The sequence below is a fragment of the Pocillopora verrucosa genome, chromosome 4 (assembly GCF_036669915.1).
Source record: "Pocillopora verrucosa isolate sample1 chromosome 4, ASM3666991v2, whole genome shotgun sequence".
NCBI lineage: Eukaryota > Metazoa > Cnidaria > Anthozoa > Scleractinia > Pocilloporidae > Pocillopora > Pocillopora verrucosa.
Genome location: NC_089315.1, coordinates 27,226,582 through 27,241,735, shown reverse-complemented (window position 1 = coordinate 27,241,735; position 15,154 = coordinate 27,226,582). Strand labels below are relative to the sequence as shown.

Genomic DNA, 15,154 nt, shown 5'->3' with positions numbered 1-15,154 from the left:
GTGGCGGAATGATGCGGTGTGATTTCTGTGTCTTGTTTTGAAGTCGGTTTCTGTGAGTCCAATGTATGTTTCAGAGGAACGACAACAACACCTAAATTCAGGTAATTTTTTTTCAGGTAATTTTTTGTGTCGTCTATGGTTTTCTAATCTTACTCTTGTCATAAAAATTGTGATAAAATAAGAATAGGAGACTATACATATATATCTAAACTTCCTTCTTCTCGAATCAGCTACAAAATTTCATTGCTATAGGCGGGAATTGATTAGATAATTTAAACAAATACATTTTATTCGGTTTTTGCCGTGATATTCGTCACCATTGGTTTTACAATTTCAAGATAGTTAGAAAAAGGAGAGTAGAAAAAGGAAATTTAAATGTGTATTATAGCGTATTTGTTGTCGAACTATCCTAAAAAAAAATGATGACTCTGGTTGAAGAAACTACTGTTCGTTTTAAAGTTTTGAAATTGGCCAAATTGGCAACTTTATAACTTATGCTCAGGCAGATGACGCTTTTGTGATGTTCAAATCACGTGCGGTATAAGGCGAGGTTGCGTAGAGGTTTTAATAAGTAGATCTTGTAGGTAATTCAAGTATTGGGACTTGCGGATCTAACTGAAGGCAGGTGGTCCTGTGTGTAGCAAACCTAGTGCTTAACTTCTGGCACTTAAATTTTGGCCATAAACTAAGCTCGTTTCAGTTATATTACACTTATACTTTCTTCAGCAGAGTACGACGCAAACTGAACAAGATAGTTTTTTTAGGTAAGGAATGCCTTTGCCTTTTAAATAGAGTTACTTGTTACAAAATTACTAGCCGGGTGGCCGCAGTTACCCGTTTTCACTCTAATTTTTAGCAAATTAAAATCAGATAGTCGATCGTCGCTCCTCAGAGCGTAGCGTGAGGAAAGTGTGGCTTAGCTCTTTATAGTGTAAAACGTGCCAGACAAAAGTTACATAACAGTTAGAGGCATTTTGTTGGCGTGATAAATATTGCGTAAATGTTGAGCCGTGGAGTGAAACTGATTGCCGAGTCATAGAAAACTTAACAGTCTCTGAAAATAATTCATCTACAATCCTCGACCAAAATATGGAAAAGAAGAAAAAAAAAAGAAAAGACCTAGGGTTGATTCTTGTTTCTTTGCGCTTGTAGAATATTCTAATTATAACTACACAGAGCATTATCTGTTAATTACGGCAATTCACGAGCTTTAACTCCCTAATACTTTAACACCCCTTCTCATTGACAAATACTTTTTTTTCTTTAATGATTTGGACCGGGATATATATGTATATATATACTAATTATGCTCTTCAGATAAGAGAGAGAGAGAGAGAGAAATTAACTGTGTGTTTCACAAAAACGAGTTACCTTTGTCGCCAAGAAAAATAGAAATTTGGATATTTTTAAAAATTAATGCTACTTTGAATTGTGTTCCAGAGCGTTTTGTATTTGTTTATCACCGACATTGTCTTGATATGGTAAGCTTCTATCATGGGGGAATTAATTATTAATTTCTTTTTGTTGCCTACTGAGGCATGTAAAAATACTGAAACATTTGTAATAATATTCTGATGCAAGTTATAAGGTGTTTCTCGAATCTTGCAACACAATATTACTCCACGAAATGGATATTTGAGGTTTCTTTATTGCGACAAGTTTTAGTGTTTTAAAGAAGAAAGGGACACCTTCAAACAGTTACTGCGAGATGGATGAGGTACAAGGAACATTTAAATAGTTTTATCATGCGATCAAACCTCCTTGGAAGCAATTCTAAAACTTACCGGTGTCGTGCTAGCTTGATCAAGGCAGGCTGAATGGATGGAAAAGTTCTGGGAAAAATTAAAATTGATTCCCGTGTAGAACGTAATAAACCTTGCCTATCGCTATGATTTGGACCGGGATATAAAAATTGTTTAATTATGTTCTTTAGACAAGAAAGAGAGAGAGGGAAGTTAACTGTACGTTTCGCAAAAAGGAGTTACCTTTGTCGCCAAGAAAAATAGAAATTTGGTGATTTTAAAAATTAATGCTACTTTGAATTCTGTTTTAGAGCGTTTTGTGTTTTCTTTATCACTGCTATTGTCTTAATATGGTAAGCTTCTATTATGGGGGAATTAGTTATTAGTTTCTTTTTGTTGCTCATTAAAGCATGGAAATATACTGAAAACTTTGAAAAGCATTCTGACGCAAATTATAGGGTGTTTCGAAACACAAAATGGATATTTGAGGATTCTTTATTGCGACAAGTTTTAGTGTTTTAAAGAAGAAAGGGACACGTTCAAACGGTTATTGCGAGAATGATGAGGTACAGGGAACATTTACAAAGTTTTATTATGGAATTAAACTTTCTTGACTCGGAACGAAATTTGAAAACTGAACGGTGTCGTGCTAGCTTGATCAAGGCAGCCTGAATGGATGGAAAAGTTCTGGGAAAAATTATCGTTGATTCCTGTGTAGAATGTAATATACTTTGCCTACAGCTATGCTTTGCATTTGTACTGCATTTTATATCTGAGAATCACTTAATGGGTGGCTGTGAAGGAGGCAATTACGTCATGGTATCAACTGAGAAGAATTACTTTTGAATAGTACAGTGATGATGAATAAAAATATCTCAAATAGGTTAAACTAACCAGGGAGAAACAAATTGCGGAGTGACGAAAGTATACAAAAATGCAAATGACTAATTCGAAAACGTCAAAGCAAGTTTTTCAAGATGGAAATCCATTACTCAGTTGACCTTTAATTCATTATGGTTAGGAAGACTTCCTGTCGCCAATACGATTTTAATATATGCAATACTTTAGCAGTTTCTTTTGGTTTCTTTTTTCGAAGTTTTTGCTTGACTAGTTCTCAATAAGCATGACTTTGTCACTGTTCAGTGAATTTAAGGGTCTGATGATAACCAGTTTTTCCCTCAGCTGTTCCTATTATTTATGACGATTGTTTGTATCATAACTTCAGCTTCGTGGGGTGCCAAGGATAAATTATGTATCAGAACTTGTAAACAACCTAGCTCGGAAAGTAATTGATTTTGAACTGACACCGTTCACCGATCGAGATAATGAGTAACGCGTAGTTAATCTCCGGCGGGTGAGGAATCAGGCACACACTCCGACGTGTATGGTAATAAGAATAAAACCTGTGCCTTCCCCTTTGTATTGTCAAGTTTATACACGGTAGCTTGATGAATGTTTGATCAGGTATTAAACAACTTCGAAATTTGGGTCATTTTGTATTTTACATCAGGCTCCGTTTTATCCAGAAATCTTCTCCTCTGCGATATGCAATTACTTTATTTTTTTTTTCATTCTGAGATGGCTCCTCCTTTCCGAAGTTCATTCAAAATTAAGATAAACCATTCCACAATTCAAACATGGCGATACTCGTGTTATCCTTAAATCTTTGACGTTCCGTCAAGAAACCGTGAGCTGTTTATATAACATTGCTTGGTTGGATTAAGACTCTAAAACGCACCTTCTCTTTTCCCTTATCTCGGGTGTCTAACTGACTTTCTCAACTCTTTCTGGAGAGTTTTCTTTAAAACCATCTTGTGGGTGGAGGGCAGGTGAGGAACTGAACTCAAACTATGTTTCCACGCGGAAATGGTGTCTAGCTAAATAGTGTCACGAGAACAACGGTCACATCTTTTTTTAACACGGTGCGAAAGCCGACCGAAGTCGGTTAATTTGCGTGATGCAAATTTTAAAAATAATCACTAGTGAATGACGGCGTTCAAATTAAAACGAGTATTTCTATTCCAGAGTGTGCATCAACTCGCTGGAATGATGCTTCCAGTTGTACAGAGAACACATGTGCTTCTTGCTAGCTTCTTTCTGATGATTGCCACTAATTTTCCCTTACAAGCAGGAGGCTCTTCAAAAGACCACATCGGTAAGTTTTATCCCTTGATTGTAAAAAAATCTAGGCGGAAGCTGGTAAAAATTATCTGTTCTGTTCAATTAGCCATCAAAAAAATGTGAAAGCTTCTATGTAATATAGGGGCAGAATTATGAACGTCTTGAGAAACTGCTCTTCTTTTGTTTTCCGTCTATAACCTATTTTTCGGTGATACAGAGAATCGAAGTGTAAGGTGAAATATTTACGTACAAAGGCTTCTGGGATAGAATAAAAGATGGCGTTCTTTGCAGAACACGTGTAGTAGTTTGATTCACAAACAACACAACATGGTGGCAGCAGTAGGATCTTTTCAGTCAGGTTTAAACTGAAGGAAAATTAGAAAAAACAGAAATATGGGAGACCCTGTCCCAGGCGAAGCTGGAAATCAAGCTGTTCAACAGCCCGTAGTTGATGAGCCGAATGAAGATGTCGTTTACCCAGCACGGCTTGCACAGCCTACGGTCCAACAGATCGCTGAGGCAAATTATCCAGTTCCACCGTCGGAAAAATTCAGTTTTAAACCCGACGAGTGTTTCGAACGATTTTGAAAGGCGAATGGCCTCGACCAAAAGGACGGTGAAAGCCAAGTAAACACTTTAATTTACTCGATGGGAGAAGAAGCTGATGACATTATTGGCTCATATGGAGTAACCGCCGAGTAAGCAAAGTTGTATGATGTCGTGAAAAGCAAGTTTGAAGCTCGTTTTGTTGTCAAGAGAAAAGTAATATTTGAAAGAGCCAAATTTAACTCGAGAAGTCAACAGGATAGTGAGTCTGTGATTAACTTCATAACAGATTTATATTGTCTACTTGAATAATGTGAATTTGGAACATTTAGAGACGATCTAATCCGGCACAAAATCGTTGTAAGTTTAAAAGACAAAAAGCTCTCTGAACAGCTGCAACTTGATCCCAAACTGACTTTAGAGAAGGCAGTTATTAAGGCTAGGCAGTCTGAGACAGTGAAGAAACAACAAACTTTCCTACAGGAAAACAAGTCTGAACAACCACCAGTTAACCGCTTTTCTAACGGAGCGGGAAAAGATGCTAGAACTAAACCAAAAGATCCAAAGAAGCCCCCTAAGCCTAGCAAAGGGACAGAGAAGAATCCTGAAACACAGTGTTCAAGGTGCCTGAGTCCACCACACCCAAAGAGACGATGTCCAGCCAGAGAATCTAAATGTATCAAGTTCTCCAAAGTAGGACATTGGGCAAAGGCTGGCAAATCTCGATCTGACAAGAGAGTAAATGAAGTCCCCTTACCATTGTATCAGAAGACAAAAGAAGAATCGGATAGAATGTTGGAATCAAGCGTCATATCCAACGTTGACGAGCCCACGGATTGATGTGCTCCCATGGTGGTTGCCCCAAAAAGCAATGGCAAAGTCAGGGTCTGCGTGGACCTTAGCAAGCTGAACGTGTACGTCAAAAGAGAGGACGACCCACTTCCAGCAGTAGTCACAACTCTGGGAAGATTGGTAGGTTGCAAAGTCTTCTCAAAACTTGATGCAAACCCAGAATTTTGGCAGATAAAGCTTGCATGGGAATCAAGACAGCCGACAACATTCATCACTTCATGGGGCCGATTCTCCTTCAATGTTCTACCCTCTGGTATCAACTCTGGTTCTGAGAAATTCCAGAAGAACACGAATCAGATTCTTCAGGGATTAGAGGGCGTAGAGTGCAACATAAGTGACGTTTTAGTTCACGGAAGAAACCGAGAGGAACATGAAGAAAGACTTGAAACACTAATTAAGCGTCTGGTCGAGGCCGGCGTGACACTCAACCTTAACAAGTGCAAGTTTAGCACAGACAAAATTAAGTTCCTCGGACACGTCATTAGCTCTCGCGGAATTGAGGTGGATCCTAACAAGTTGCATGCAGTCGCAGCTCTCCCGCCACCTCAAAACGTGCAAGAAGTGATAACATTTCTAGCCATGGTCCTGAAAGGACGGGGAACTCCTTTGCAAGGGAATCAGTGAAAATGAGGAACTGAGCAAGAGAAAGCGTTTAAGTATATCAAAGCTGACCCCACACGAGTTCCATTACTGGAGCTTTATGATCCTGACAAGGACACCAAGATAGCAGCTGATGCCTTATCCTATGGTCTAGGCGGAGTAGTTCTTCAACTCTGATAACTCCTGTCAACCAGTTTCCTTCATGTCGAGAGCGATGACTCCCACCGAGACTAGATATACGCGGATAGAAAAGGAGGGGAGTACATCAATCTCTGTGGACACTGACCATAAACTCCTCGTTCCACCTCTGAGAACACACACACTGGATCAACTCCCACCGAGGACCCAGTGATTCAGAATGCGACTGATGGGATTCCACTTTCAAGAGATCAAGCACGTTTCTGGGAAGAAGATGTACATAGCCGATGCACTTTCAAGGTTTCAGGCCAGAAACAAAACAGCTCAGTCTGCAATTGATGACGATGAAATTTACGCACACATAGAAAGTGTGTTCTCATCGCTGCCTGCCTCAGATACGAGACTATTGCAGATAAAGGAAGCACAGGAAGAGGATCCTGTTAGCAGACAGATCAAAACTAATTCTCCTCAGGGATGGCTTGACAAACACTCGCTAAACGATGTCATAAAACCGTATTGGTCGAGCAGAGGTGAATTGTTTGTCGTGCAGGGCATTCCACTCAAAGCATCCAGGATCCTTATCCCATCCTCCATGCGTCTTGAGATCTTGGAAAAGATCCATGAGGGACATCACAGGAATCACCAAATGCCGCGAGCGAGCCAAAAACTCTGTTTGGTGGCCAGGACTCAGTGAAGAAATCCAGGATCTGGTTCAACAATATAGGGTCTGCGCTTTGCATAAGGAAAAGAAGCCCGAACCACTTATAGCAACACCCTTACCAGACCGCCTCCGTCAAGCCGTAGCCACAGACCTCTTCGAGCTGAAAGGTATTGACTTCTTGATTGTAACAGACTACTTCTCAAAGTACATAGAAGTAGCAGCCATGAAGAAGACGACAATGTCAAGTGAAGTTATAAGAGCAGTTACCGTAATTTCCGGTCGTTTACCCGCGGGTAATCTGTTGATTTTGCATTAAACGGGCGCCACTGCGGGTAATAGGGAGGTGCGGGTTATGTGACAATTTTAAAATCCAGTGGTAGTTGAATTGAAAAAAAATATCACCAACATGCGTTTCCACCTCTCAAGTAAATTTTATTGTGTTAATAGTGCTGCAAAGCGGCACGAAAACATGATGCCGAGACTCGAGTTTATTTCACGCATAATTAGTTGCGCGACGAACAAATTATTATCGGCACGCGTGAAAACAAAACCTTGATGGTGACAAAAATTATCCAAAGATATCCGGTGCATCAGTAACAAATTTCCATTTAACACTAGCTTGAGCTAAAGAGAATTTTCCCGTTTTAAGGGACTTGTTAGGCCCAATAGAACCGGAGATATCGATTTTTTCAGAAATAAAGTACATGCTAATATTGACACAGAATTGTGCACGCGTCTGAATTTCTTTGACCTTTAAACTCGACAAAGACGCTTTCAAGTTTTCGAAAGTTGAATCAGACAACTTTTAAAAGACTGAAATGTATCACCTTAATGTCACGTTTTTGCCACCAAAAAGTTGAATAACAACGTGCGGGTTATCCACCAGTGCGGGTAATCTGTTGACTTTTTTTTTCGCCGTATGCAATAATCGGCCGGTGCGGGTAATCGGCCATGCGGGTAAACGACCGGAAATTACGGTAAGTCGATATTTGCCAGACATGGCATCCCCGAACAAGTGCGATCCGACAATGGTCCTCAATTTTACAGTACAGAATTCTCATACTTTGCAAAAAGTGGGGATCCGAGCGTATTACCAGTAGTCCGAGATTTCAAACGAAGACATTGATCGTGGAGTTAGAACCATGAAAAATCTGTTCTCGAGAGAAAGAGACCCAGGTAAAGGATTACTGGCCTACAGATCAACGCCACTTGCATGCAAGTTCTCTCCTGCCCAGTTGCTGATGGGAAGGGAGATAAGGAACAGTGTTCCAGTGTTCCATACTTCCAGCTTAACCTGCAGTGGCCTGATCCGGAAAAGCTACGTGAAAGAGAGAGCATGAGCAAGCATAAGTAGCAAACAGTGTTAAATAGCAGGCACAAGGCAATACTTTTACCTCCGATTGGACCAGGTACGATAGTCTTTGTGAAGGACCTTCAGCGTTCAGAAAAAGTAATCGAAGCAGCAGCAACAATCTGGTCATATGAAGTTGAGACACCAACCAGCACGATTAGAAGAAACCGCGTTCACCTAGCCCCACCGCCAGATCAGCGGGAAAATCAACAACTAGAAACAAGTTCCAGCAGAGAGCCAAGCTGCAACACCTATTCGGAAGGACGTGTTTCTAAAAGAGACTTTCGAGTACCCCTGTAACACCTAATACTGCTACTAGGCCTAAGCGAGTTATAAGAACATCACTCAAAGTCGGAGAAAATCTAGGTTTAGCATTATAAGACACTGTGTTAAGAGATCTGATTTAGGCTGTGTCCATGACTTATCAGGCCTTGTGATGTTGTGTTAGCTTACATGAAATATGTACGTACAGGATTTTATTCTATCCCAGGATTCTGGGATAGAATAAAAGATGGCGTTCTCTGCAGAACACGTGTAGTAGTTTGACCCACAAACAACACAACATAAGGGACTGTCAAACAATTATTATGTACGTCATAAAGGAGGAAATAAAAGATAAGATAGTACTAGAAGTCTTTAGCTGTTTAAGAAATTATTTGTCATGGGGGATTTCACTGAATTTTGTTCTTTCCTTACAGACCAGTTAAATTTGTTCGCTACGATTTGTCACAGAAATATTGTAATGAAAATATTTAAAGGGTTGTGAATGTACTTTTTATGAGGAATTTAAACCTCAACGCTCTAATATTATAAACAAAAGTAATTTTCTGAGTTTGTTTTGTCTATCACTGCACTCACCGACGTAATGTATGGAATTTATTTTGTTTAACGCCCTCGAGGCAATGTTAGTTTTAGGCATTAAACGGTTTTATATCGCATCGTGAGTCGATATGTAATTGCGTGAATTTGAAATCTGAATGACACATCTCGAATGTAAATTATTGAAAATCATCCTGGTGTTAACAATTCAATGAACGGTTGGAAGTCTACCATAATTTTTCCAGTGACGAGGTCTTCAACATTTCGAGAGATTTGAATTATTTTGAAGGATTCTCTTTTCGACTATAATTCCAAAGAGACTAGCTTTGGTAGTTTACCGCGAGGTGGGCCAACCGCGCAGTCAATCAGTTTCGTATTGTATATTCTCGACTGCGGTGCCGTATATTTGCTTTACAAGTAAACATGAGATATCGTGACTCTTTTAGTTTTGTTATTTTTCTGTCTTGCCTAACTGATATCCCACGATGATAGATCTTCCATGGTACCTTACACTCCACAAATTTATTTACAACTGGTGTTACTGAAGCCACACCTTATTTTATAGCTTGTTTTATAACTCAGTTTTTAGTCTATATTGGTATTTTTTTAAATTATGGTAATAGCCCAAACAGGTTTTCCTCACCAATCAATAGGGTTATGTTATTTTGGTATTATCCTTCACCAGGAAGCTGCACCTTTGATGAGAGCACATTTTGCAGCTGGTCCAATGAAAGATATACCGACCATTTCGATTGGGTGCTTGGACAAGGAAGTTCTCCAGGCAGTGACACTGGACCAATCACTGACTACGCAGGTACATTACGTGTTTAATATTTCTACGCAACGTACCCTTTGAAATGAGGTACCGACTAGAAAACTTTATATCCTGATAAATTAAGACCATACTTGTATCGTAATGATTCGCACAGTTAACTAACAAAATTATGCCATTTTGATTTGAAAAGCTGAGTTGTATACGCAGTTTGATTGGATCTTACTCATGATCTATTAACAGCTTTTAACTTTTTCTATCAAACGAAACAAATAGATTCCATGTTGCCGTGCGTCTCGCTACAAATAAATACATCGCAGACGACATCAAAATATGGCGGGAATAACAATGACACGCACAGCTACACCCGGGTCTCCCCTTTTCCAATTTTTGTTACACAGAATATTCACACGGTTGTAAGGTTTTCCACGTGTATTTTTCACTGATGAAACATAGCATTACAATCTTTTATTTTTCACATGGATCGACTCACATGCACATAATTTTTTTGCATACGTCATATGACGTCTACCAGGATATCTTGTCCGCCGGTTATAAATACTATTTCGGCTATTAACATAATTTCCTCCAGGAAACGACAGAATTTTACCACTTAACATTTAAACCGCATTTTGACGTGTTCTATTATTGGGCATATATATGTTAAACTGATAGGGGATGTATTAAACGCTTCCTCAGAAAATGGCTCGTATATCTACATTCAAACGTTATCTCCTCGAAAGTACAACGAGAAGGCCAGATTGAAAAGCCCGTGGATGTGGGGTCCACTGTTGATGACGTTTTTCTACTCAATGTACGGCAGTACCATTGAGACTCTCTCTGTATATGTTAGAGTCAATGGCAGTGAATCCAGGATATGGAGTCGTCATGGGAACCGCTCTTCACGCCATTGGATCGAAGGCTGCGTGGCTATTAATTACGAAGGGACTTATCAGGTAGTTCAACAAGCCAAGGCAGACCGATGCATGACAACACCTGTGTGTTTGTGTGCATAAGACGTTTTTCCTTAAGGAAACATTAATACTAAAATTTTGTGAAAATGGACCGAGTGCTTTTTATTCTTCATCGGAGAAGACCTGAAGATTTTCCAGTCAAATGCGTGTACAATTAAGTTGCATAAGGATCCATAATTCCTGACTGGACCCTCACCATGCCTTCCTATTTTCTCATAGGTGGTAATAGAGGGCATTGCAGGTGTGACTTCTGCATCAAGTATTGCAGTTGATGAACTCAATTTCAGTGAGAACCTAACTTGCGTTTCAGATGGTGACATTACTCCATCTGAACTCTTTAAAGGTAATACTGCCCTTGTGTTACTAAAAAAGAAGAAATTTGGCTTGAATTGTATTAATAAGGTTTCTTTTCGTTTGCATCGAGAATACTCGTGTCGCTTCCTGATGAGTCAAATAGATTTCTCAAGGCAAAAACTTCAGGGAAGAAAACGTTTCTTCACCTACAACCTCAAGATAAAATAAAAACCTTTGCTTTACTGTATGAGGTAACGTAAGTTGTTCTTAATAACAACTGAAGTAAATACGATGTAAATTAATCGAGAAATTGTCTTCCGAAAACGCATTTCATTGCCATTTTTTGATGCAATTTCAGTGAACTGTACCTTTAAGGAGAGTTTTTGTGGATGGCGAAATCTATTTGCACCTTCGGATCAAATCGACTGGAGGAGAGGATCAGAAAACTCAAGTGGACAAATTGAAGCGAGCGGTAATCTCACTGGCAAGTAAAATATGCCACCACCATTGTATTTTTAGTGTCCCCCACCTTACAAAACATGCTCAACTTTACGGGCATTGACGGCTTCACCACCCACGATCATTCAACTATTGCTAATATATTTACCTATGATGAAACGGTTATTCCTTAATGAAAAGGACAAAATCCATCAACTTTATTTAGAATTATCATTGTCACTAGACGTATTTTGATTCATTGTCGAAGAAAGTTATCGTCTTGTACCGTTTATTATTCATCTATTCATTTGTAATTCTATGCTTATGCCTTTCTTTTCAGTATCAAGAGGAAGAAAATACATTTATATCGAATCACATCCTGACAAAGTAAATCAAACCGCTCAGTTATCGAGTCCATTTCTTCGGGGACCAAAATGTTTCCGCTTTTCTTATCGCTTGTCCGGCCGTGATGTGGGAAGACTGGATGTCTTACTTCAACTTCGAGGGCGACAAAGAAATGACTTGGTGTGGAAAAAGTCAGGAGATCAGGGAAGTCAGCGGATAATGGCCAGCGTCGATATCGGTTATACTGACGATTGTCAGGTATACACACATTCTAAAGGAAGAAAACAATGAGATGATATTTAATCTTCTTTATCTAACTCTGGAGTTTTCTATGATCCCGAGAATTGCAATATGAATAGATTTATCTGTCACTGTAATATAAAATAGTAAGGAGTAGTGCTAGTCCTATGTCCACCTTGCCCACTGATAACCTTTTCAAGCAATTAGATTAGACTGCACTGTCCCAAAATAAGTAAATAAATAAGATATAATTTCAATGATAATTCTTATCACAGATTGTCCTGCAAGCAACAGTTGGCAAAAACTACACAAGTCATACAGCAGTCTATGACGTCAACTTAGTTGATGGACTATGTCATGACGAGAGGGAATTTAGCACCAACGTACAAGGTTCTTGTCATGCTTCTGTTCAAAGTATTACAGAACCATTCATGATTCTCTCGCGTTTATTTCTTGATAGTCTGTTATAAAATGCGCAGTTTCCGAACTTTTGCTATAAATTTCTTATTTTTCAACTTTAAAGATAACGGCTATCACATCTTTTATTTTTAGGGAATTGTAACTTCGATCGTAACTTGTGCTTTTGGAGGAAAGATTTAAATTTTATCTTCGCATGGAGAAGAAAAAAAGGCCGGACAAAAAGCCCTCAGACTGGACCTAGAAGGGACCATACTTCAGGTAAAACGAAGTAAATAGTACTTTTGAAGACTGGTATTTCCGCATGCGGGGTAAATCACTTTAAGCAGAGATGGAAGGTATAAAACTTGATCTAAGCGGTCATAACATAATTGATTTGCACCCTGCCTGCTCAAAAACGAATGAATGAAGATTTAGCAACTGAATCAGAAAAATTAGATTGTACTAGTATTTGCTACTCTAAATGAAGAATTTGTGCTTGTAATACTCGTTTTTCTATCGAAAGGATCTGGTTATTACATTTATATTGAAACATCGAGACCGAGGAAGATGGGAGACACTGCAAGGCTCACGAGTCCGTGGCTAAGAGGACCACATTGCATGATGTTCTACTACCACATGTATGGCTCGTCCATGGGATGTGTTGTTGTGTACATAAGAAGACAGGCTGCAGACAGATTACAACCGCTTTGGCTGAGGTCCAAGAAGCAAGGAAACAAATGGATTCAAGGGCAAGTTAGCATAAACGATACTTCAAGTTATCAGGTGGGACGTCACTTTTTGAATCATAACCTCTGCCCAAGGTGGCTACAGTCAGAATAGATTTATCTTTTCCACTATAAAGAGAGTTCTCCTATGACTTCTGCCATTTTAATTGCGCTGTTAATTACAGCAGTCTTACCAAGTATTTTCAGTAAGGTTCAGTGACAGGTTCAAAACTCAGGGAGATTAAACGCTGGCTGCAATATCATTCTCCAGAAAAAAAAAAATTAGGACTTCTAAGATTTTCAACAAACGGGAGAACTTTGATGTATAAAATAAGTTGTCTCTCACCGCGTTTACGTGAGATCTCATGATAGCTTGGAAGTCTTCTTCTCTGTCATTTTTAGATAATAATTGATGGTATTAGAGGGAGAAGCGGTAGTGGAGACGCAGCCCTGGACGACTTCACGTTTCAACACGGACATTGTCACCAATTAAGTACGGCAATATCAATATCTTCTTTCGATTATATGGAAATAATTTGGGCACATGATAACGGTGTTTACTTCATTTTCAATCTATGGAGCAGTACCTTAATGTGGTTTTTTCAGTTTTGTGTTTATTGACGTAACTGCTGGAATTTGCTAAGTTAGTTTGATCGTTTGAAACTTCGCTAAGAATCGCTGTGAGGCAGACTTTGACATAAAAAGCATGATCCATGATTCCATTTGAATTTATTATTTTAGGTAAAGCAACGTTCTACGTGTCTTCCACCATGGGGAAAGATTTCAGAATATCGACAAGACCCTCTGAAGACAATCGGTACTCGGACGAGTTCCGATTCAGTATCGAACATCCCCAAGGAAATCCGACAGAGAAGACTTTTTTCATCTACCCTTATGCAAAGGGACACAGCTTCGTTACCACAAAGCTAGATATTTTTAACTATAATAACTATCCCTTGGATGTTGCTGTCCTCAATCACAAGGATTTGTCACTGAATTGCAGTAAGATTTTTTTCATTAGCAGAGATAGGGTTGGGCCTATGATCACTCTTGAAGATCCTAGTCTAATGGATGGTTGCAAATGCGAGACGAATTTCTTTTTTTATGCCTGCAATGTGGTTCAATCAGGTGAGGATGAGGAAAAGACTGTTTAAATGAAGCCTGAAAAATGTTTCTTTAGGCTACATACTTTGAGGAAGCAATTTTTTCACGCCCGATTTTTGTTTTTCGCGCCATAGAAAAACGAGAGAGAAAGAGAGATTGACAACAAGGTTGAGTTCCCTATTCAATTGATGGGAAGTCATGTACATGATTATTTTCTAATTTTCTCACTTATTTTAAAACCAAATTTTAGTATTAAAAAAAAGATCATTCGTTGAAAGATGGGAATTGTGCGTAAACCAGGCAAGTTACAAACCAGAGTGAGTGCCAGTTGAATGGAGAAAAAATCCATGAAATATTTTCTTTGCAGAAAGCCGTTCTATTTCTGGATGTGAACCTGGTTGGTACAAACTAGGAAAAGCATGTTTCATGTTCTATTTCCAATCATCTAAGGCGTGGCGGATTGCCCGGAACCTGTGTCACAAACAGAAGAGCGAAATCGCTATAGTCAATAGTGCAGAGCAACTGGAGGCCCTTGCAGATAAGCGGAAAAAACTCAAGCGTGAATACCGCGATCTTACACTTGGACTTGATAGCAACCTACGTTGGGTTTGGATAGATGGTGAGAATGCAAAGAGTAATGAAAGTCTATGGGGGCCAAATGAACCAAGCGGAGACGGTAAATGTGGAGCTTTCTTAAATGAATGGAATTCAAACTGGGCTGGGTACGGATGGCGCTGGAATGATATATCCTGCAGGAGCCGTGAAGGATATATTTGTGAGGAACCATTAGGTATGTCATTTAGTGGATGATGTATAAATCAAATTAGTCTATCCCTCTCTTTCAACCGTTTACTATGTTTTTTCTATGTAAACTTCACTTGACTGGAGGAAAAAAAAACGCTAGGTAATTTATAGTTTTTTGAAATTCCTTCGAACTACTTTTTTTCAAAAAGACTTCTCGCAATAGACATTTATGTAGCATAGAGATTGTTTTCATCTGTTCATGATCATTTGAAAGTCGATGGAAAAATAT

General features: G+C 39.1%; 1 protein-coding gene across 1 annotated transcript in view; it reads left to right on the top strand.

Moving 5' to 3' along the window:
• Window positions 1–3,792: 3,792 nt before the first annotated feature.
• LOC131775276 (uncharacterized) overlaps window positions 3,793–15,154 on the top strand; it is a 41,673-nt gene continuing 30,311 nt past the window's right edge. The window contains exons 1-12 of the mRNA XM_066165429.1: window positions 3,793–3,897; window positions 9,516–9,644; window positions 10,302–10,558; window positions 10,796–10,919; window positions 11,229–11,358; window positions 11,662–11,911; window positions 12,169–12,283; window positions 12,446–12,571; window positions 12,816–13,075; window positions 13,420–13,510; window positions 13,759–14,145; window positions 14,489–14,911. Of these exons, the coding sequence (XP_066021526.1) occupies window positions 3,843–3,897; window positions 9,516–9,644; window positions 10,302–10,558; window positions 10,796–10,919; window positions 11,229–11,358; window positions 11,662–11,911; window positions 12,169–12,283; window positions 12,446–12,571; window positions 12,816–13,075; window positions 13,420–13,510; window positions 13,759–14,145; window positions 14,489–14,911 (2,347 nt within the window). The 5' untranslated portion in view covers window positions 3,793–3,842. The remainder of the gene's footprint in view (window positions 3,898–9,515; window positions 9,645–10,301; window positions 10,559–10,795; window positions 10,920–11,228; window positions 11,359–11,661; window positions 11,912–12,168; window positions 12,284–12,445; window positions 12,572–12,815; window positions 13,076–13,419; window positions 13,511–13,758; window positions 14,146–14,488; window positions 14,912–15,154) is intronic.